At 41.4% G+C, this 21,866-nt stretch overlaps 2 protein-coding genes across 3 annotated transcripts; both read right to left on the bottom strand.

Moving 5' to 3' along the window:
- Positions 1-1,455: 1,455 nt before the first annotated feature.
- plekhm2 (pleckstrin homology domain containing, family M (with RUN domain) member 2) lies at positions 1,456-15,335 on the bottom strand. 2 transcript variants are annotated; one of them, XM_054609282.1, is made up of 20 exons: positions 15,010-15,335; positions 12,920-13,026; positions 12,493-12,602; positions 12,269-12,368; positions 11,969-12,056; positions 11,697-11,871; positions 10,703-10,762; positions 8,851-9,139; positions 7,996-8,748; positions 7,841-7,910; positions 7,157-7,247; positions 6,767-6,831; positions 5,532-5,620; positions 5,264-5,396; positions 4,483-4,673; positions 3,687-3,752; positions 3,203-3,362; positions 2,727-2,906; positions 2,089-2,205; positions 1,456-1,931 (listed from the first exon to the last, which is right to left on the bottom strand). In XM_054609282.1, exons 1-20 carry the CDS (start codon positions 15,067-15,069, stop codon positions 1,794-1,796), a joined length of 3,042 nt encoding a protein of 1,013 aa, XP_054465257.1. In that variant the 5' UTR covers positions 15,070-15,335; the 3' UTR covers positions 1,456-1,793. The 2 variants fall into 2 exon arrangements, with proteins under 2 accessions (XP_054465257.1, XP_054465258.1); XM_054609283.1 differs by lacking the exon at positions 10,703-10,762.
- Positions 15,336-16,320: 985 nt separating this feature from the next.
- ddost (dolichyl-diphosphooligosaccharide--protein glycosyltransferase subunit (non-catalytic)) lies at positions 16,321-21,344 on the bottom strand. The gene is made up of 11 exons (XM_054609306.1): positions 21,074-21,344; positions 20,036-20,146; positions 19,834-19,920; positions 19,644-19,747; positions 19,437-19,531; positions 19,052-19,145; positions 18,632-18,780; positions 17,794-17,941; positions 17,587-17,707; positions 17,334-17,440; positions 16,321-16,969 (listed from the first exon to the last, which is right to left on the bottom strand). Exons 1-11 carry the CDS (start codon positions 21,306-21,308, stop codon positions 16,820-16,822), a joined length of 1,401 nt encoding a protein of 466 aa, XP_054465281.1. The 5' UTR covers positions 21,309-21,344; the 3' UTR covers positions 16,321-16,819.
- Between the last annotated feature and the right edge of the window lie 522 nt (positions 21,345-21,866).

The raw sequence follows: 21,866 nt of genomic DNA, 5'->3' as shown, positions 1-21,866 counted from the left end.
AACAAAGAAAAGATCGATGGCTTCAAACAGGGAAGTTGACGAAACAAGTGACATCACACAGGCAACACTGTTTGGATCACTGGGAGGTGGGATCCAAAAAGACACCTGCAATTACTGCTTATAGCCATAGAGAATGAGACGGAGGTCTTGGAGATTGTATCTTTAAGGATTCTATAAACCTCAAACATTGTCTTGCACCAATCTATGACTTGTGTAAAAAAGGGATTTTCTAATTTAGTGGAGTGTCCAGATCATACTGTACAGTACAGTTATGTGCCACCAACCACTGGTGCATAATAAAATTGGTAAGCAAAGACAACGTATAGCTCTGTCAGTAACAGATTCTTCATACTGTCCGTACTTACTCCTCAATACTTGCCCACACTGAAGGGGAAGTATATGTCAGATGTCAGACCCCCGCAAATTGTCCCGTCTCAATTAAATCATTTTGTAACAATTGTTCCCACTTTCTCTGCAATACAAAAGCACATTATATTAAAACAAAACCATAACTGGTACAATTAAAAAGAAGACTAACGGCCAAAACAATGTGCAAGTCTGCATGGAAGCCTCCACTCGTCTCGACGGAGTGGAGATAAAAGGCAAGTCTTTTGCATTTCCTGATACATTTTTTTGTTTGTTTTAATCGACGTGTGACGTTTAAATTGGTAAAGAGAATTCTAAAGATAGGGCATGAGCATGTACATGTACAGTGCAACTGTTAAACATCCAGATATTCTTCATATCGACCTCCATATTCTCTCATATTAATGTCCTATGTGACAAGAACTTAGTGTAGAGGTGTGTGCCCTTAAACTGAATTTCAGACACATACAGAACCTTCAGTGTTTATGCGTTGAAACTGTACAGCGCTGTACATTTGCTCTATAATCGTACCGGTTCAGTAGAACATCTTGTAACTGGTTCTGAGCAAGGAGTGGCTTATCTTCACACAGTTGTGTTACTTGTGCAGGTCAGAGAGCGTTACTTCTGTTTGTGCAAGGCATGGAGGGTGAACTTTGTTCCACTTGGCAAACGAGCATCAACTGCCCCCTTCATGTATGGACATACATCGGATTGATGTTGTTTTTTTCACTGTGCAGGGAAGCTGCTGGTAACTGGTCCTTGTCTTCCTCCCCACTCAGCTTCCTCAATGAGATGAATGTGTGTTTCATCATCGGTCCTGTTTACATCTCAAAGTCAAGGTTTACTTGAGATAGAATTCTTCAAAGTCTTTTCCTCTCAACTACTGTCCGTTATGTGCGTTCTACAATTATCCATCACCGTTTCTTACGGAGCTCTTTCCATACGGACAGAACAAAACGAAAAGAGAGTCATATCATTTGATCACAAACTTTTCCTTGATTCAGCATTTTTGTCCTGCATTGCTGCTATTTCTTGAGAAGCTCTAATACAGGAATAACGGCAATGTGTCACTAGTATCAAATACCAATCTTTTGTATTTTTTTTTTTAACATTAGGTCATTTCACTTCAAGTCGGATGAATTGCTGCTGCATCACCGCCATGTGATGTGTTTTATGCATTGCTACTTCTGCAGGATGTGTCTCTGATAGAAATAGTCCATCAGTGACTCAGAGGTGCATCACATGCTTGCGCTGTAGTGCATCAACCAATAACCGCGTCCGATTTTCAGCTCAGTTTACAGTGACACAGACTGAATGCCAGAGTTAACTCTCCGTATACCCTGGAACTATATCGGACTGTTTAACTATCATTCTGTCTCAGGGGCTACCCACAGGTGAGCGTTAGCGTGCATGTGTGTGTGTTTCTGTCAGCACCAGGGTTCACGCTGGGCTCTGCCTCGGGCCAGACTGTCTGCCCTCTGCCAGGCGCTGTTCATCAGAGCGAGGGCCTCACTGCAACGCTTCTGCACCGACGGATCCAACACTTCTCTGTGAGGAAGATTGACCTGTGTAAAGTGAGGACATAAATGAGGGTTAAACTAGATGCACATCCAGGAGGTAGTTGATGGATGTTAATATTTTTAGGATAGCAAATATTCCAATATTACTGATTTTTTTTCATCCTTAAACTACAATACTACTAGTCTATCTATCTTCTCCCACCTGGAAAACAGCCTTCCATGTGTTGTCTAACGCCTCCAGCAGTCGATCTCTCTCTTCACAGCCGCTGAAGTACAACACCCACGGAGGAAGGAACTGCGTCCGATCTGACGCAAACTCCTACAGAGGGAGAAAGTTGGACAGCTCACATTAAAGGTCATAAACTTAAGAGAATTATTATATTATATACCTGTAAACTGGTGTATATAAAGTGTACTGTCTGTTCAATGTTAAGGCCTTTAGATTAATATAGTAAAACTAAAATTGAACAAATGCAATAAGAACTAATTTACTCTTCCTTTTTTCAGTATGTCATATTGTTTTCATGGTCTCAATCAAGATTGTTCATTAATAAAAATGATGCATCACAATTTACTTGTTTCATACAAGAGTAAGTCTTTATCCGCAAAACATCAAACATCAGTGACAAATAATATATTTTATTATGGTTATGAATGCATACTCTTAGCAAAAACGTTGCCGAGAACGCAGGAGAACTTCATAACAAAGCTTAGTTGCATAGTTAATACATTAAAACTGTGTAGCATACACACATGTTTACATAAAGTCATGAGTCAAAGTCTAATATAAATCCATACATTTGATTAACACCAAGAGAAGTTAAACAAATGGCCACTCACAATGACACAGTACTCTTTGTTGGCCTCGAGGCTCACGGAAGTGACATCACAGATATCGGCGCTGCCAAGCGAACGGAAGAAGCTGGTCTGACAGTCCTGATGGCAGGTGAGCAGCTTCCTGTCTGTCATCACCAGGCAACATGGGATACATGGAGTTGGGGCCAAACCCTGAGGGATGACCTGCAGGTATAGCGGCTAGAATTTAATTATACCTATATTATGAACCATTATGAACATCAGCAGTCCTAGTGAACTTTTTAAAAGAGAGTAAAACAGCCTGTGCATGTCTACATGTAGGTTTGGGCCAGTGTAGTAATGTAATGTTCATTACAGAGTAATATTAAACTCAGTAGTGTACTAATGGACAGGCTGTGTGACACATATTATTGTCCATCTACCCAGCGTCTATCAAAAGATGGAGATACATGCAATATTAGAAGTGTAAACACATGATGAAACACTTTACAACTCCTTACCCCTTTGGAGACGGACTGGCAGAGCAGCAGCATCCATTCGGCCATGTCCTGCTCATTGTTGGCGCTGAGCTGCAGTGCCGGCCGCTCAGTCAGGATGACTTGGAAGGCGTGGGGACGCTCTGTGCTGTTTGAGCGACGGCAACCGCCACAGTGCTCTCCTCTGATGGGCAAAAGAGGCATGAAAATACATCAATGAATACCATTTCAGAGTGTTGTTTACTGCTTAATATAGGCCTCCACATTTTAATCAGCTGTAGTCTAATGGGCCTTTTGATATGTCCTTTTTTTTTTTTTTTTTTTTTTTTTATTTAATTTAGCTGTTTCAGTTTCATGGTCCTGGCATTGTGTAAGCTGGCTAACTGTCACTCATGCTTGAATAGAGGACAGTCGTTGTAATGTTATTAGTAACACTGTGCTTTTCTGCAATGAAGGGTCAAAACATCAGCTATGAAAAGGTACACTCTTTCAGCCAGGTGAAGCTTACCCCATAGTGACGGACAGCAGAGGTGTCACATCAGTTCTTTCTGCATACAGGTACAGAACCCCCTTGCTGCAAGAAAAAAAGGACGGCAATTCATAAATTCACCTAATCAGATGCTTGACATTATGTTACATAAATATAAATTGTTTTCATAAAATATTTAGTATAGGACTGCACAATATTGGAAAAAACTGACTGAAAAGTACATGAATTTTCACCCTCTAGGGGGCAAGCTTGAAATGGAAATATTGTACATTTAACTGTTAAATGCATCAACCTCGTACAATGTAACAGCAAAATGAAGAGGATGATTCTACAAAGAACCTTGTGCCCTGGTAAATGATTTAATCATAAACACATTAGTTGGATAAATGATGACACACATGGTTATTAAGCAACAAAAACAAATCACACAGGGATAGACGACGTCCATGGCCCTGGGATGCAGCAAGGTCCGGACGAGGTGTGCTGTAAAGCTCACTGTTACCAATGCATTTGGCAAGACTATTGCCTTAAAAAACAGACAGCCTATATCCTGCATTTTATATTGTACATTGTGCACATCTGGACAGATGCTTCGCTCTAGAAACAAAACAAAGCTCAAGCTCTCAGTCTGTCTGGCAATAGCAGACAGCCAAAGGAAATATCACTCCTAATATGTTGGCATTTTTCACTAGTGTCAAGTAGGGAACTAAATACTGGGGATTATGGGAAATGTGAACTACATTTTTGGCACCAATCTTAAGGAACATTTTTATACCAGTTGAAGGGGATGACGGCGTGTGTGACCTGCCCATACCTGAGGACGAGGTAGCAGCTTTTCCAGAGCTCTTTGCCCAGGTAGGTGGATCCAGCCCGGTACTGCAGAGTCCCCTCCTTGGTGCTGGAAGGTCGTCCAGATATTGGTGGGCCATCCTGGGGTGACAGAGTCATGTCCATAGGATCCTCCCAGTGGACCAGTGAATACAGTTGGATAGACACTTCATATACCTGGAGAATAAGGAAATTATTAGTTTACCACTGCTTTGTTAGTCAGCCAAAGTACAGCAAAGTGGTAAAAAAGAATCTAATCATAGGGGGACTCCTAAGCTTTCTAGAATTACAACAATATTAGTGAGTTTAAATACTATTTTTCAATTCATATTTAATATGAACATTGACTTACAGTGACTTATATGAATTATTTATCAGTGAGCATCATGCTTGATATATATTATGTTATTATTGCATAGTGATGGAGACCAACATTTTTTTTATATACAAATATGATTAAATGCATTTTTACCTGCCTTATGCATCAAGAAATTGAAATGATGTACAGTTGTAAGTGTTACAGTTTGACACTTATAAGCTATTATTTGTGATTTCTTGTGTACAGAAACTGTTTTTGAGTTTCATTTGAGTTTCTAATAGAGCCAAAGGGTTAAAAACTCTGAACCAGTAAATAAAAACTTTACTGAGATTTTTACAACTATGTCTTATGATTAATGGTTGATTAGTAACACGTTTGTGACATTGTCTCTGTAAAGACCTGTAAGGAAGAACTGATACAGTATTTGAGAGTTTTAACGTGTCTGTACCTCACAGTTAGACTCCTGGGAGACAAACTTTGTGAGAGCCAGTCTTTCCATGGTAGCATCAGTCAGCACAGAGGGGTAAGGAGGCTCACGACAACCCTTCACCATGGCTGACTTGAGAACAGACAAGAACCACCTGTAGATGTTGATGGATGGATTGGATAAGTTAAACAATCATCCATTTTTTTTAGGTGACCTGTGTGGCTCACAATATAACATATATAGACACATGAGTAGTTTGCACAGAGACACAAAGAGTTTGTACACTCACAGAGTCAGGGAGGCATCAGCTGTGTCCAACAGGAATTTTCTTCGTCTGTTGGTGCAAACCACCGTCACTGTCTGTTGGTCAAGTCCCACCTAAAGGAAAATAGTATTACAACTGATATGTTAGACACTGAACTAACGTTGTGCTCATCTACCCCAGCTGTCACTTCTTGCTGGAGTCTACACAGTTCACAAATATCTTGTAATTAACTCTTCATGGATCACATTTTGGACCATGAGGAGCTTCCCATCAGCGTTGGCTGCCAGCAAAACAGCTACTTTATTATAAACATATTTTATTCCTATATAATAGTTTTACCTTAAAAGTAGCAATTTGCTATCAGTGTACCTTTGACAACTACAAGCCTCTGCTTCAAAAATATTCGAGCATGATGATAGAGAAAACATGCCCAGCTCTCTGGACATATATTAATGTGTTTGTGTGCACGCGCTCAGCTGAGAAACTATGTCGAATAGAGCGGCGAGTCATACTACTTTTTCCCCACTGTCCGGCTACTACATATCCTTGTGGAAAGCCCTGAACATGTAAACTGCAAATTCAAAAATGACGCAGCATTTGGGAACAATGGAGCACTGCACAACAAAAGACATACAACTCTATTAATTCTTACATGTTTTGTAAAGTCAAGAAACTTAAGTCCCTTACTGTGTGTTCAGACCAAACGCAAAGAGGGTTTTTTTCTGCAACTCGGGTGACGCAAATACACCTCCACATGAGTTGAAATGTGTTGCAAAAGCCTATCAGAGTTGAAATTCACCGTCTGTGAACACCCAGAGATCTATGACTCAACATCAGTATTGCACAGAGACGGAACAAAAAAGGAGATGGCTTGGAGGAAGAAATTATATTAAACATGTTGTACAATGCAGCAATTGTGGTTATTTGGGTCATGATTGATGGAGGAATAAAATTTGCTAAGGTATGTTGTATCTATGGTTGTAGGCCCAACCTCCTTTATGGAAGAAGTGCTGCTATTGGTTGTTAATGGCGAATATTCCCAGGTAGCAAAATACTTCAAAAAGACACTCTAGCAGCTGGAATCGCGTGAGAAACGCAGGGCGAAAATCTGCTTAGCGTTTGGTCCATACACACCTTAAGATGACCGTTAGAAAATAACATGAAAGGGTTTGTAGAAAAATGTGCGTGTAAAACAACAGCGGCCCAAGCAATGGAGAAATGTGAAAGAAATGGTAAACCCGGTTGTGGAGGACACTTACTGAAAGATAGTCCAGCTCATTATAGGAAACAGCCTCTTCCACTGTGTAGGGCTTCTCTGCTGCACCTGTGGAGGAAAACAACAGTACAGCCAAGACATGCAGTGAGCACATGGTAATGTTAAGTATTTTCTGCCTAAAGAACAACCTTATTTAAATGTAATGTATAAGAAACTCTCATGGCATTCCTAGTACAGGTGGACACCATCGCTTTACGAAGTCATGGTTAACATTTATATTCCCTAAATGTAAGGGAAATTGCAAAGCCCGTTTCCCATGTGTAAAAAAAAAAAAAAGTGTGGTATTGTGACTCCCAATACCAATATCAGTATGTCCTTACGTAGAATCTGTACAGGTAATAAAGCTATTACATGCTGGGTTTTAAGCACTTACCCTTCCTAAGCAGGTAGATGTAACAGTCAGTCAGCAGCAGGTAAAGAGGCTGCAGGTCCCCCTCCATGTGGCCTGTGCTCATCCTCATCATCTGAAAACACAAAGATAAATTCTGTCAAATGTCTGAAACCTCCACATTCATCTGCGTCAAACTGTACAGTACAGTGTTGCTCAAAGGACAGCAGATAACAAACTTTATAGAACGTTTTTTTTGTAGACTGACTTTCAATCATCCACTGAAAGTTCTCATCAATTATCACAAACCAGTGCACTCTTTATTCACTTGATACTTAAAATTATTCAGGCTAATTAATCTAATAATAAATCTGCTTTTTTTTTGTTTGTTTGTGTGTGCGTGCGTGAAAAAGTGAGGATTTTGAACCAGTTTATACCAGACAGGTACATTGCAACAGCAGTGTAAAATACGTTAAAAGGCAATTGGCAAACTGAGCTTTGCAACACTTCCACTGAGCAACGGTCTCCAAACCACTTCTTCCATGTCAGGGTTAAACAATACCAAAACTGGCTTAAAGATGTGTGATAGATGATACATTTTCTAGACTACAGAAAACATCACCGTGCTGCTTTATTTCTTTAAATGTAACTATATGCTCGATACATTCAAATTTTCCCCAAAAGATGTCACTTCTTTCAATATAAATAAAAACAAGTCTATGTCTTCACCTTGAAGAGCTGCTCCTCGTTCTCTCTGAATACATGAATCATGAGAAGAAGCAAGTGATTGTTGTCCACTCTGAAATATGAATAATGGAGAACATTAGACACACTTTAAACAACATTGAAACAACAAACAAAGCATTTTCCTCGAAACTCCTTACTTGAACTCTGCAGGATGAGAACTCTCTGCTTCTTCAGTCAATGCATTATTGCCGGTGTCCTCTCCTTCCTCTGCGTCTTCCTCCACGCTCCTCATCTCGGGTCCCTGTCCTGCTGACGCTTTTGCCTCTCCTTCATCTTCATGGCCACCTGAAAAAGTTTGTGACTGGCTATGCTCTGTAGAGTCATAGCGGCCACCACCCGTGGGAGTAGAGTCTGGACTGTTGGAGGTAAAGCAGCATAAGTCTGTAGGCTCAGGAGGGGTGTGTAGGAAGAGAGACGTCTCTCCTCGGGCCGGGTCGGGTGGCTCGCCCTCTGACTCCTCTCGAAAGGGCTGCTGGGTAGGGGGCTCGGGGCCCCGGTCACAGTCTTTGCTGCTTTTCTCACCTCTCTCACCTCGTTGCTCCCAGGCCTCCCCCCGATCCAGAGCCCCGTTGAGCCGGTCCATGACATCGCGGAGCGGTTGGCCCACGGTGTCCATAGAGGTGTCCGTCATCTCTGGGAGCCGTAGGAGGCCTTCCACTCCGTCCTCGTCTCCTTCCTCCACTACCTCTGATCCCACCCGGCTTCTCCTCAGCTCTGCCTCTGCATCCTGCTGAATTAAAGTGCCGTTTAATGAATCCACATCCTCCGAAGACAAGAGGCTGTTGTCCATTTCCATGTGCTCGGAGGAGACAGAGTTATGGATGCTGCTGATGGAATCTGTGGAGCCCCTCCCTCGTCGCTTCTTGGCTGGCTTCCTTCGTCTGGCCATCCTGGAAGACCAGAGCGGTTAGCTGTGATTGCTCCGTTTTAATAGAATTAGAGCAACTGTACAGATAGAATGTGAGCAGAACCTGAACCTGTTGCTACTGTACCTGATGACCTCCAGCTCGTTGCCGGTGCTCTCCGTGTCATCTCCAGTGGCGAAGGTGTTGTAGCAGCTGGCCAGGTGAACCGGCGTGACGTCGGCTGAGGTGATGGGGGTGTTAGTGTCCGAGTCCTCGTTGAAGGGGTTGTGTCTGTACGTTGGGCTGTGCGGAGCAAGATGAGCTGCCGCCTTCATCTTGACGGTGCCAGTAGAATAGACCACTGTGTCGCTGATGACCGTCTGGGGATCAGAGCCACTGGAGCGTGGGCAGCTCGCCTGGTCAGTCAGGTCACCCTCTAACATGAAAAGTTACAGCAAGAGTTAAAGTAGCAGTCAGCCACATTTAGTTATAAATACACAAAAGAAACACACAGATGTTTTTGGTGCCACTGTCTCGCCGGTAAATTGAGGGATTAACTCCAAATCAAAAAGTTTTACCAAAGATAGATAGATTTTTTTTGTTTATGTTTTCATCACACATAAAAAGTTGACCAACGAGACCTTTTTTCACAAAAACTCTGTGTGTTTCTTTGTCAGCATCGCACACAAACACAATGTTAGGGGCTGCAGTTTCCTTTGTAGTTCTTTTGCAGGGTCAGAGAGGCACAAAACGCAATGCGTTAGACATCAAGTAGGTCAACAGACAGCAGCTTTTTTCATGGCACAGACCTAGGTCAAGCATTGCCTCTGCAGTTAGAGATGAGTCATACTAAACAAATATTTACAAGATACAATTTGGAGGACTCAGAATTTTTTATTCATTGTGAACGGACTGACCAAGCTATAGCAGAGACCCTCTGATTGCATTTAAGTACACCCCCCAATTTCACTGATGCTGCTTCCACTAACTACTTTTCTTAGCAGCTATATATGGTCATCAAAACTACAAAACACTGACAAGCTCACTGCAAGCCGATGCTGTAAGAAATTTCAAGGATGAAATCTATGTACTTAAGCAAGTGTTCTTGGTTGTTACCTCACACTACAGTTGAGCTGAACCTAGGCCAGTGCCACATACCACACAGGAAGACACCAATACACCAGACAAACATATAACACGGTGTAATGGAGACAGACTGGACGAGGTGAGTACCAGGCAGTACAACAGCAGTTATCTTGTTGCGGTAAATTATAAAGCAGAGGAAGCATTCGGATCATTCCCAAGATGAGTAACACGTGCAGAACATGACAGATAACAGCTCCACGTACCCGCCAAACACGGAATTCCCAGTGAACCAAAGAGCTGCGCTTCCTCCCAAACTTACCTGTCAACTTATTAACTTTGAAACCACCTTGTGTTTTTGTTTGATAATTCAACTCATACAATGATCATCAACAGAAAAGCTTAGCTAAAAATGAATGTGGCATATCACATTTGACTAGAAATTAAAATACTACTAGCAAAAGAAGGCTCTAAGTTAGTTCATACCTCATGTTTCGTGAGGGTTAACGTGAAGGTTTGTACAATATGAATTAAGCTATCGCCGTCCTATTTAATATACATCAAATCCAGTTGTACGGTGATCAAAGTCATATGACTGCCACATCACTTAATATATATTATTAGCTGAAAATGTGCCAAACAACTCTGAGTGAATCCATTCCCGAAAAATCAGAAGCACTTTTACCCATGTCCCTTTGATCGTGCCTCTTTCAATGTCCTCAGATCAGCAGTTTTTTGCACCGGCTGGCTGTATTTTACATATCAACATGTCTAATTACGGAATACACAGCATGCATTACGCACAAACTGAGGTAAGGCCATGCCAGGTAGGAGGGAGGGAAGCAGGGAGGGATGGAAGGAGTGAGGGAGGGAGGGATGACAGGGCAGGAAGGGGATGGGTTGACCAATGTCCCACCTTCCCAGTCTGCACTTGGCAATGACTGCAACACGGGGAAGATGTCACCGAAATCATAATCTAAAAAAAAAGGAAGGATAACATTCAATATTAGAGAGAGATGGATTGGATAAAGGAGAGAGGAGATTACAGTGGAAGAGAAAAATAACAGACATATGGAATATGAAGTAACAGAATCAATGAGGACGTATATAGAAAAAGTGGGAACTAAAACTAAAACAGGGAAACTGACTCAGTACTTTGTGGATAGTGACGAGGAAGCATTCAGTGAGCGATGCCATCACCTCAATGAGAACATTCTATAACCGCAAGCCTCTGGCTGCCAAGTGATCCATTTGATGGGATGCACTCTGGTACTCATGAGTCACAAGAGTGTGCAAGGATCAATCTAACTTCTGCTTCAACATGCCATGAGCTTGACATCACTCTCTGAATTTGAGCCAAAGCATACGAGTGTGTACTTGTGGCCCTGATTGCAATCAGAAACCCAAAATAAAAGCTGCCATTCTGCCCTAGAATTACATCATGATTAGTCCTACAGTGTCCAGGTCAGAGGCACACAGACACACAGCGACACATAGAACTGACACGAGACATATGATGAGGCTAATTTAAAGGAATAGCAGTACTGACTGGTCAATAGTGATTCAGGATTAAAAACAAGTATGGGCCCAAAGGATTTTAAACCAGTTAATCTAACTGTGTGTCCCTCCTGTAAAAGTAGACAAACACTGGTGATTAAGTGAAGCAAAGGGTCAAATAAGGCTGTTCCATACTAGGGATCGGAATCAAGACATATTATTAGATCAGTGTCAACAAAAATAAAAAGATTTAAGATTTGTTCATCTTTTACTGTAACAAATCTGTTATCACTCCCCTCTTATAAGCAAAGAGCAGTGCACTCATTTCAGCCGGCACTCTTGCCATTAATCATTGAAGAACTGGGTTTGGCATCCTCTGTGTGCGTCTAATCGGGACACACCCTCCCGCTTACCTTCACTGGAGGGGGCGATGGCACTGTCATCCCACTCCAGGTTGGTGGAGGTGAGGGAGGTGAAGGAGTGCAGGGACAAGCTGTCTGAGCTGGGCAGCCTTTCCTCAAAGTCCAGCAGGTTATGGGGTTTGTAGTATTCTGGCATGTAGGGCGCCACGTCCAGATAGGGCACGTCCTGTACCAGCAGGACCCAAGAGACAACGTTACACACGTGCTGCTAACATTTAGGAGCTGCATTTCTATTGATATTGTCATTAAAAAGACATGCTAACCAGCTCCAGATCAAAGCGAATGAACTCCAGGCCGGACACCAGCGTGAGGAAGAGCGTGAGGTGGTCATGACTGCAGACCAGTGCGTTCCTAGCAGAGAAGAAAATCAGTTAGCTTCATGTGAGTGACAGATATTTACTTACCAAAAAAATAATTCAGTATATCAATTTGTTCTCTACACAGACCACAACCACAGCAAATAATTCCCGAAATGCAACTTTCACTTGATACGTGCTATCAATTTGTAAATTCTGATTTCCTTTTCTTTAGGTAATCAAAATCAGTTTAGCTGGATCACTTACTTGAAATAATACTTCTGCAGTAATCCTTGGTTTTCCTGGAAGAGCCGTAGATAGCTCTCTAAAGAGCTCTCACTCAATGCCAGGTATAACCATGCTCGGCCTACACAGAAAAAAGAAGAGTTATTTTCTATACATGTAATCCATTGAATCTTGAATGATGATTTCTCCCACAGCTAAATACGGTGCATGCGAGTGTGTTTGACTGAGAGATAGAGATGTCTCACTTCGACCAAGGTTGGTTGCTATGTGCTGAAGCTCATCTATCTGACGGACAGCCTCCCTCCTGGTGAAGTGAAGGACCAGGACCCAGTAACCTGAGGAGATGTCCTGCAGGCTGTGATGTAGAAAAATTTAAGTTAAATAAATAAGTTTATAGTATCACATGTGTGAGGCCAAAAGGGGCGGGGCAATGGGAGTAGAGTGATAACACAAGTGCTACATTGGCACAGAAATGTAACAGCAATCTCACATCTAGATCAATTACTTGTAGCTTGGGTCTAAAATATGTCATACTTGTGACTGTTAACATAGACATGAGGTGCAGAAAAAAATTAAATAAGATTAATAACCAGATTCATAAATCAGATTAGTATTTGGTCTATGCACCCCTCCTTTTTCCAGTGTGCAGTTTACTGGGAGGAAGTCTCTTACCCATACAGCAGAGCATGGTCAAGGTGTTCACAGAGGCGCTGAAGCACTCGGTCGTGATTCCGGATCGCTGGAGTTTCATCTTCACAGGCCGCAAAGTAACTCTGCAACTACAGAGAGACATTGTTTTTCTGATGTTAGCTTTGCAGGGAAGAGGGACATTTTAAAAACTTACATTTCGGCTACAAAAATTTTGATTATTTTTTAAAAACTGATTGTAGTTGGAAAAGTTTTTGGAAAAGTTATACTTATTTTATTTAATTTTTGAATGGATACTTTATTTAGAAGGTGCATGGATTAAATGTTTTATACTTATTGAAACCAGCTGTGGTTATTTTTTAATTTAAACACCGTTACCTGTACTACGTTCTTATCAGTGACTGTTCAGCAAATTTGGCATGTTGAATCAATCTCTAAGGAAGTGTGTGAAGAAGCTTTCAAAAACATGCAAGACGGGCAATAATCAAACAAAGGAATGTCTTTAATGCAAACAAGCCAAACTGTTAAGTTCTTTTTTCAATGTAATGAATTTCTAACCTGATGATTAAGTTGTCAAATTATTTTGGCTCTGTGCTCCCGCACACTGGATTTGAAATAGAATTGTTTACATCAATATGGGTTGAACACTGAAGGAATTGTAGCCATTTTACTACATGATACGGGTTTACAGTGCAGCAGGACAATGATCCTATAGTGCAACAGTCAAAGCAATCAAGGAACTTAGTCCCAAGGGGAGGAATTTTTCTGACCTAAGGACAACTTAGTTCTGTGTTGTTCTGTTGTGAGTTATTGCTAAAGACCAGACTGAAGGCAAGTTACCCACAAAACACCAGAGAAGATACCAAGTGCATGTTAATGTCATAGGACAAGGTTGTAAAGGATATGTTTTTTGTAAAGGATATGTTTTTTGTAAAGGATATGCAACCAAGTGTATAAGGTCCCCTCAAATTGGTGCTTCATCCCTACATTGTTCATCTGAGGTGGATGTAATTAATGATCAACGGGGCCACTTTCACCCTTATAGTCGTTCACATGTTAAATCCAATGTGCTAACGTACAGATTCAAAGTGACAAAACACAAAAAAATTAGATTGGAATAATTTCATTTCAACTGACACAATGTTAGATGCCGGCAGCTTTACTGAGAGGTCTGTGGTTCATGCAGAAGACGAGTGTGTTTCGCTGTCATCTGTCATCCTGCAGGGTTCTGCAAACCCTCAAGCATAACCAACTCAAGTGTAGGGATTTTGACCCAAAGAAAGAGGATATGTATCCTGTGACATGACTTTGTTTGTTTGAGGTAAACACTGGACTCTTTCTTGGAAGAGTTAGGCACTTCCATGGCCTTTTAGCAATCTTTACAATAGAAGAAATGAATTAGACTAAAATGTATTAGACAAGTGTTTATTAAGGAAGTAAGACGCAGTTCTGGGCTTGATGCATTGCACTGAAGACTGGTGGACTAGTGGAGGGAAATGACTGAAACAGATGAGAAAGCCCAGACAAAATGAAAACTAAAATGTGAATGTACAAGCATGTAGAAAGTCCAGGAAGAAGATGCAATGCTGTCTGTCCAGTTATAAGAGTAGTTTCACAATCACACCAGGCCTGAGTGGACAACATCTCTAATGTCAGGAACAGCTTCTTCCCCTCAGCTGTCACCTTACTAACGGTGATCATAGCCACTGTTCATACTGTTATTTTCTTTTTTTATTATTATTTATCTGTTATTCATACAGTTATTTATCCAGCACATTGCACTGCACCTTCACTGCTTCTTTTGCACTTCTGGTTAGATGCTAAAACTGCATTTCGTTGTACTCTGTGCAATGACAATAAAGTTGAATCTAATCTAATCTAATGTACATTTGGAGCAAATATATACAGTGTTGCAAACATATGGGTCCCTACATAGTCCCAGGTGTGTTCACAACACATGGGCTGGAGGCTACTATGACACTTAAACACACAGAACACACAGGTGAGAGAATAACAGGCCTTCCAGCTGGTGACTAGAAAGTTGCCCTCTTTCTCAGACTAAAGCAACTCACACATGTTGGCAACATTAAAGGCTGCAGACCAGCAGCACTCACCTTCTTCACAGACAGCGAGATGTTCTCCAGTATGCGGTCCTTCACTTCCAGTTGATCCATCACTGGTCTGGTCAGCTGACTCCCAGGGCAGAGCTCTTGTTGTGCTAAAGCTAACGCCCGCTAGCTATCATGCTCTTGCCCTCCAATGCGGTGTGGGCTGCCGACCTACCGACGCAGCGCTGCCCGTCAGCTGTTCACGGTCCGACCCGACGAGCCTGCTACTCCACGACCTCCATGTCAGTGTTGACGCCGAGCAGGCTGCGCGATAAGTCAGCCGCTGTCACGGGATCCGGTTAGCCGAGCGATGTTAGCCTAGCTCCACTGGATAGCCACGCCCACTCTGAGGAGCTAACCACGCCCACTCAGTCAGGGCGTGGCTGTCATTGGCCAGTCGGAGTGGGCGTGGCTATCATTGGCCAGTCAGGGTGGGCGTGGCTATCATTGGTCGCTCAGTCAGGGTGGGCGTGGCTATCATTGGTCACTCAGTCAGTGTGGGCGTGGTTATCCCATCCGGTGGGCGTGGCTAGCACAGTTTTGAATCCTCTCTCTCTCAGTTGCGTCACTCTGTTCTAAAGTGCTTTACGTCACCTTGTCCTATACTCGTATAGGTGTATAAGTGTTGCTAATTGCTAATCAAAGGGTTACTGTTTGTGCCACCACTGACCTAACGCCAGCTGTTTGAGCGTGACGTCACTGTCAGTGCATTACGTCACCCCTCATCAACGTGTGGGAGGACTATTTAAAGTGCAAACAGAAAATATATCATGCATTTTTTTTCATATTTAAGATGAATAGAAACCAACTATTCAATTCGGCCGCGTGCAACTAGATTTTCTTTTTATTTACTTACAAATAAATCAGTTTTGAAATGCTTCATCTTTCAGACTGACTGTGCAGCCAAGCAAATCATGTGGAAGATGGTTGTGTCTTTTATTTACACTGCAATGTGCAATACTATAACTATAATTATTCTGTCTGTATTTATAAGATTTAGTTTTCTTACTTACTTATTTAAAATACTTGGTTTTTTTCTACTATGTACCTTGTTTGCACTATATCTATGCTGCTGTAATCCTGTAAATGTCCTCGCTGCAGGACTAATAAAGGATTGTCTTATTTTATATGATGGCATCCGAGCGGTATTGATCAAACATCGTTAAAAGTCTTTAGTTAAATAATTTCAAAGCAGCTGCACATTTAACTGACCGTGGAAACTCCAACAACGTCGTTTCAAAGCATGGTGGAAATCAACAATGCACAAAGTACAGTTATGGCATGGCACAGAAAAAAGAGACAGGAATTTCTACTGAGTGGAATGTCAATATTTTATTGTTAAGATGACTCCAATTTTTTTGGAAACACTTATCAAAAACAAATTAGCAGTTGGCATATTCAGTGCATGTAGTTACCACAATAAACTTTCCTGAATGAGAAGATGTCGATCAAATTTAAGTAAGGATTTCTCTCAGGTTCCAAGGCATGTGCGATATTTAGGAGATAACTTATCAAATGTAAAGCAGCTTTATACAAACGTCAACTAACTGCAGGACATTTATAAGCCGTTGAATAATTACAAAATAAACCCCCAAAACAAACCCCAACCACTGCATTACGGTCACACCTTTTGGCCTCCAGTCCCTGATTAGCTGAGAAACCCAATAACCGAACAGAAACTGTATTTTTTGAGAAGGACTGCAGTCCAAGTCCCTGCGTGAAGAGATTCGAGCCTTCGAGACATTCAATTACAACTCTTCACACCACAAGTTTACTTCTTTAATCTTGTTATCGCTTCCCCCGCTGTGTTTCTGCATTAGTCTGACTTCTCCTTCTCTTTCATGTGCAGGAAGACTATGCTGAAGACAAAGAGTCCTGCCATCATGGAGAAGCAGCTGGCATAGTACGGGAAGGCTGAGGGGATGAAGCGCTCGTACTGAGTGTGCTGCAGGGGACGCACTGATACCTGTGATGAAGAAACAGAATAGCAAAGGTTAGGCCAACATACATTAGAGCATGGTTGTTAAATGCATTATAAGTAGGAAGAACCTCTTTCAAGCCACTGCACTCAGAAAGTAAACTTATAAATAATAGACCAAGGTTTTGGGATATTGCCCTACTGGTACTCCCTGGGATACCTCATTAGATATTGGGGAACATTTTGTTTCACATCTGTTCCCTTAATTAACAAAAAGGTAAATAATTAGATATTTAGCATTTCCGTTCACTTGCATTTGCCAATTTCCGTGCATGTAGATATCTGCACCACAACCATACCAGTAGTTTGATTTCGGTACGCCCAACTGACGTAAACCTTCCAATTAACTTGCCTGAGTGGAGGAGTAGAGATGTGTGTATCCCAGCCGGTTGTAGTCCACCTTGAACTGGAAGACTCCGTACACATCAGGCAGCGTGAACCGGACGCTATATCTGTCTCCTAGAAGAACGGCAACACAGCATTAACAGTGGATATAGTTTGCGACTGCGAAGGTGCACACAGCTCAAACACACAAATCACAAGGGTGCAACACATTTAGACTGCAAGCATGAATTAATGTGTGCGTTGTATAACCGCAGACTTACCCTTTTTCTTGAGATAAGTCCTGACGAAGGGATCGATCCTCACAAACTCAAGCTGAATATCATCTCCGTTGAAGGGAACCCAGCGGCCCTCGTACAACATCTCAATAACAATGCTGTACTCCTGCATGGGAGAGTTTTACACTGATTACGATATGCAAATAAACATCTTCAGGCTGATCACATAAGTCTCTGAAATGTAACACTCACCACAAGGTCAGTGATTGTGTATGCTGCAGGGGGACTGATCTCTCCAACAGGATGATGGGTAACAGCTCCCACCCTGAGGACTCCGGCCTCCTTGAACACCCAGCGGGACAGCGCCTCGGCCAGCTCCATGTTGCCTGTCTGCTCGTACCTAACGACAGACCACGACAAGAAGAGGAGTGCTTCAAATACAGGAGATTTATAACTGGACAGTACTGATTTTTTAGGGAAGCAAAAATGTTACTTGGTCAAGTCAGAGTCGACCACCTCTGATGGAATACAGTTTGTTTCATTACAGAATTTAGGTTAGTATTGATCAATATATTATAATCTGTCAGTAGGAGGACAAGAGTATGTTTAAACAGCACACAGTTGGAGCAGGTTTTTGTTAGAGCTGGTTCTGTTTGGACATAAAAATGTCAACGTTTTTGAAATACTGCTTATCAGTATAAAAAATAACTACTGTCAGAAGCCAACTCAGATATTTTTGAGTGGGCCTTTGAAAAAAATACTATGGCTGCACTAACAAATGCTTAACAGTCGTTACAGTCTTTCACATGACATGTTAACTACACAGGTCTTAAATGTAACACCCTTATACTTGTTCTAAGACCATGTAAGACTACTTCTCTTCTACAAATTGGCTTGATGAGTTAAACAAAAAAGCATGCACAACTGGAGACATCTCAGAGCAGCATCTCAAGACTCTGTAAGGACTTGCAAACACCTGCATAAAACGTGGTTGAGTAGTAAATGAACATCCGTTTTATTTTGTAACTGGAAGCTGTAATCAACCATGAGACAGAAAAAAAGGAGTGATTTGATGAGCAGTAAGGACTACCTCTGGGAGCCAGGTGTGGCCTTCTGCACAGCAGAGTTGAAGAAAGCATCACTGAAGAACTCCAGGGAGCCGCTGAAAACCACTCTGGCATTGTTTCTGGCCTGAAGGCCGGCGATCATGAGGGTGTTTTTGCCAACAGCATGGGGGTACTGGAGATGTAAAAATATATATTATTAGTCTGAAACAAAGAAAATGATGTTAAAGCTTGTGTAGTGAATTTCTAATCCAGAGTATGAAGGCTAGCTATGGTTTCTGGCTCTCCACAAAAACAAATGATTCTCTAAAGTTGTCCTGGAGGTTCATAGATGAGGAAAACACAAAAAGTATTTCCATTGAGGCCTCCTGTAGCTAATTACCAACTGAATAAACTTCTTTATGAATTTAAAAATCTGATGTAATTGTCATCTTTGGTGATCTTACTTGAGAGATGGGTCTGTCAGGGAAAAATGAGTAGGCGGTAGACGAGCCGGTAAGGATGTCCAAGACAAGAGGGTTCTCTGGGTCTGCCACCATGCTGCAGAGGAGGAAGGGGGAATAGCATGTTAGTCAGACTTTATATGGCTTCCATTACTAAACAGGTGCAACGTTAAATGCCGTCTCTTTCTCCAAAATCTCTGCTACATCCAAATACAGTAAAGATTTTGTGAAAGGTTTACCTAGGGAGGTGCTGCTCAAAGTAATGAAGTAGCCATTCATGTAATTTAATAAAGTAATATTTCAAAAGAAGTGATTACATACTGGATGTTCAGTAATATTACTTGAATACTTGGTTGCTAACATTTAAAACGTGTTCAGTTGTGCTTACCCAACACCCTTGAATAAAACAGGTTTGTTGGTGGGCTTCCCGACAATAGTTGGAGCTTTCAGGAGGTTCTCAGGATCAGCAACGATCAAAGTGTGCTAAAGACAGAAAAAAAATCACTTATAAGTATGAACATGGAGCGTCAGTTCTAAAGACTGGATTTGAGAGACAAACTGCGTGAGCCTGCTGTCTGAACAGAATTATGTTCACCTCTCCAGAGTCAGACACGTCGTAGTTGTGATGGTCAATGACAGCAGTCTTCTCCTCATCAAACTCGATGCCGCACTCACTGCCCAGCTCCCTCAGGGGGTCACCTGTGTAACAGGAGAAGAGCATTAATATTTGCATTTCATGAAATTGCACATAATACTGCAGATAAGCTGATGGAAAATAAACTGACCGATATCTGAACTGGCAGCAACCAGGACGTTGCCTCCACCATCAATAAAGGATGTGATAGTCTCCACATTTATATTTCCTCCAAAGTCTGCAAATGACCAAAAGAGATACATTTTAACAATTGTTAGTATTTCAACAAGGCAAAAACTCTTCTGCTGTCTTCAATTTGAATAAAGTATGAGTGTGAAAAGTGTGAAATTTACCCTCAACTGATGGCGAGAAGATGATTAAATGGTCATACAGGAACTGGCCATATTTGATCAGCGATAGGGAGGGATCATCAGACGTCTTAAATGAGACGTCAAAACCACGATCTGAAAAGGAGAGACACAACATCAATGAAACAGTGACACACTTTTTGAGCATTTTAGCATTCTCTTTAACAAAGTGGCATTGCATTGCCAAAAGACAGGGAACGTCTATACTATAACTCCTTTGCAATAGGCGCTGTTATCATTGAGGAGAGAATAAAACTGTGAAATACGAGTGCCATTATGGGACATCTCTACGGCCAATATCTCCAAAGCTAGGCATACCCAACAAAACCATCTAGATTGATCAAGAAGTACTACCCTGAGCCTTCCACTTTGCACTTATTGTATTCCTATTAGTTTGTTGCACTTATTGTACTCGTATTAATTTGTTTCTATACTTTTGCTCTGGTTTATGCTTTAAGATGCTTGTTTAAGAAAGGAGATGCACTTATGACTTCTGGTGACTAGTAGTTCTCTTGAATACCTATGTTGAACACACTTATTGTAAGTCGCTTTGGATGAAAGCGTCTGCTAAATGACTGTAATGTAATGTAATGTAATGTAATGTAATGTAATGTAATGTAATGTGTAATGTAATGTGTAATGTAATGTAATGTGTAATGTAATGTGTAATGAATAGCAGGAATATGTATTGAATTTTTGGAGGACTGTCCATTTAAGCAAAATAGCTGAAGATAAATTGACCCCATTTAAAGCCCATTTACAGTGCATTAGCCATCTTGACTGTATATATATATATATATATATATATATATATATATATATATATATATATATAAGGAGGGACTGGCATGCACACTGTGAGGTAATTCAGGATAACATGGTAATATCCTGTTTCACCTCAAATGAAGGGAATCTGAAGCAGCACCTCTCAGTTGCACGGTGCATTCTGGAACATGTGGTTGTTGGCTGCAAAGCTGATTATAAACATACTTGCAGAAAGCACTGATCTCGGATCTCACTGACCTGCCAGACTGCGGAAGAAGATTGAATGTGTGTCTCTGATGTTGAGGTTGTCCAGCAGCACCAGCGTTTTCCCGTCAGCCATTGCGCAATGCAGCATGGAGGCTAATGAGAGCAACACCAGGACTTTGTTGTCCAGAAGTCTGAACCTCCTCTGGGTCGCCATTGTGCTCCGTTTCTTGGCCGACAATAAAGGACCGGGCTGGTTCGTCTGCACGACTGCTGTCAACGACGCCATTTTGCTGCAGAAGTCGACGTCAGCGTTAGGAGTCCGCTTAACTATGACCCCGAGATCCAGCCAATCACAGACAGGAACGCGTCCTTCCGGGATGCCTCTCCGCCAATGGGGTGAGAGCTTTATTATAAGGCTGACAATCGCGGAAGAAGTGAAGTAAAATAAGTTATTGTGCTTTATTCCTGGACTTATTTTCCTTGTTTTATTTTTGCATTTATTACTTAACATATTTTGAACACACCTTTTATTTTTTTAATATTTTCAGTGAGCAATGTAAACTAAAAGGAAACATTCTTTACTGTTCTTTTATTGCTCATTTGCTTATTTATAATACTTATTTTGATCTTATGATAATTGCACAGTGTATTGTATTGCGCATATATATATGTATATATATATATATACATAATAGTTTTTCTGTCTGTACATATAATATTTCAGTTATTGTGGATTCTTTACTGTTTTTATTGCTTATTTATAATACTTGTTTTTATTTACTATGTCTCTTGTTTGCACTATAACCTCTGCTGCTGTAATCCTGTAAATGTCCCCGCTGCGGGA

The sequence above is a fragment of the Anoplopoma fimbria genome, chromosome 12, assembly GCF_027596085.1.
Source record: "Anoplopoma fimbria isolate UVic2021 breed Golden Eagle Sablefish chromosome 12, Afim_UVic_2022, whole genome shotgun sequence".
Classification (NCBI taxonomy): Eukaryota; Metazoa; Chordata; class Actinopteri; order Perciformes; family Anoplopomatidae; genus Anoplopoma; species Anoplopoma fimbria.
Note: the sequence above shows the minus strand (reverse complement) of the source record. Positions and strands in the feature narration are given on the sequence as shown.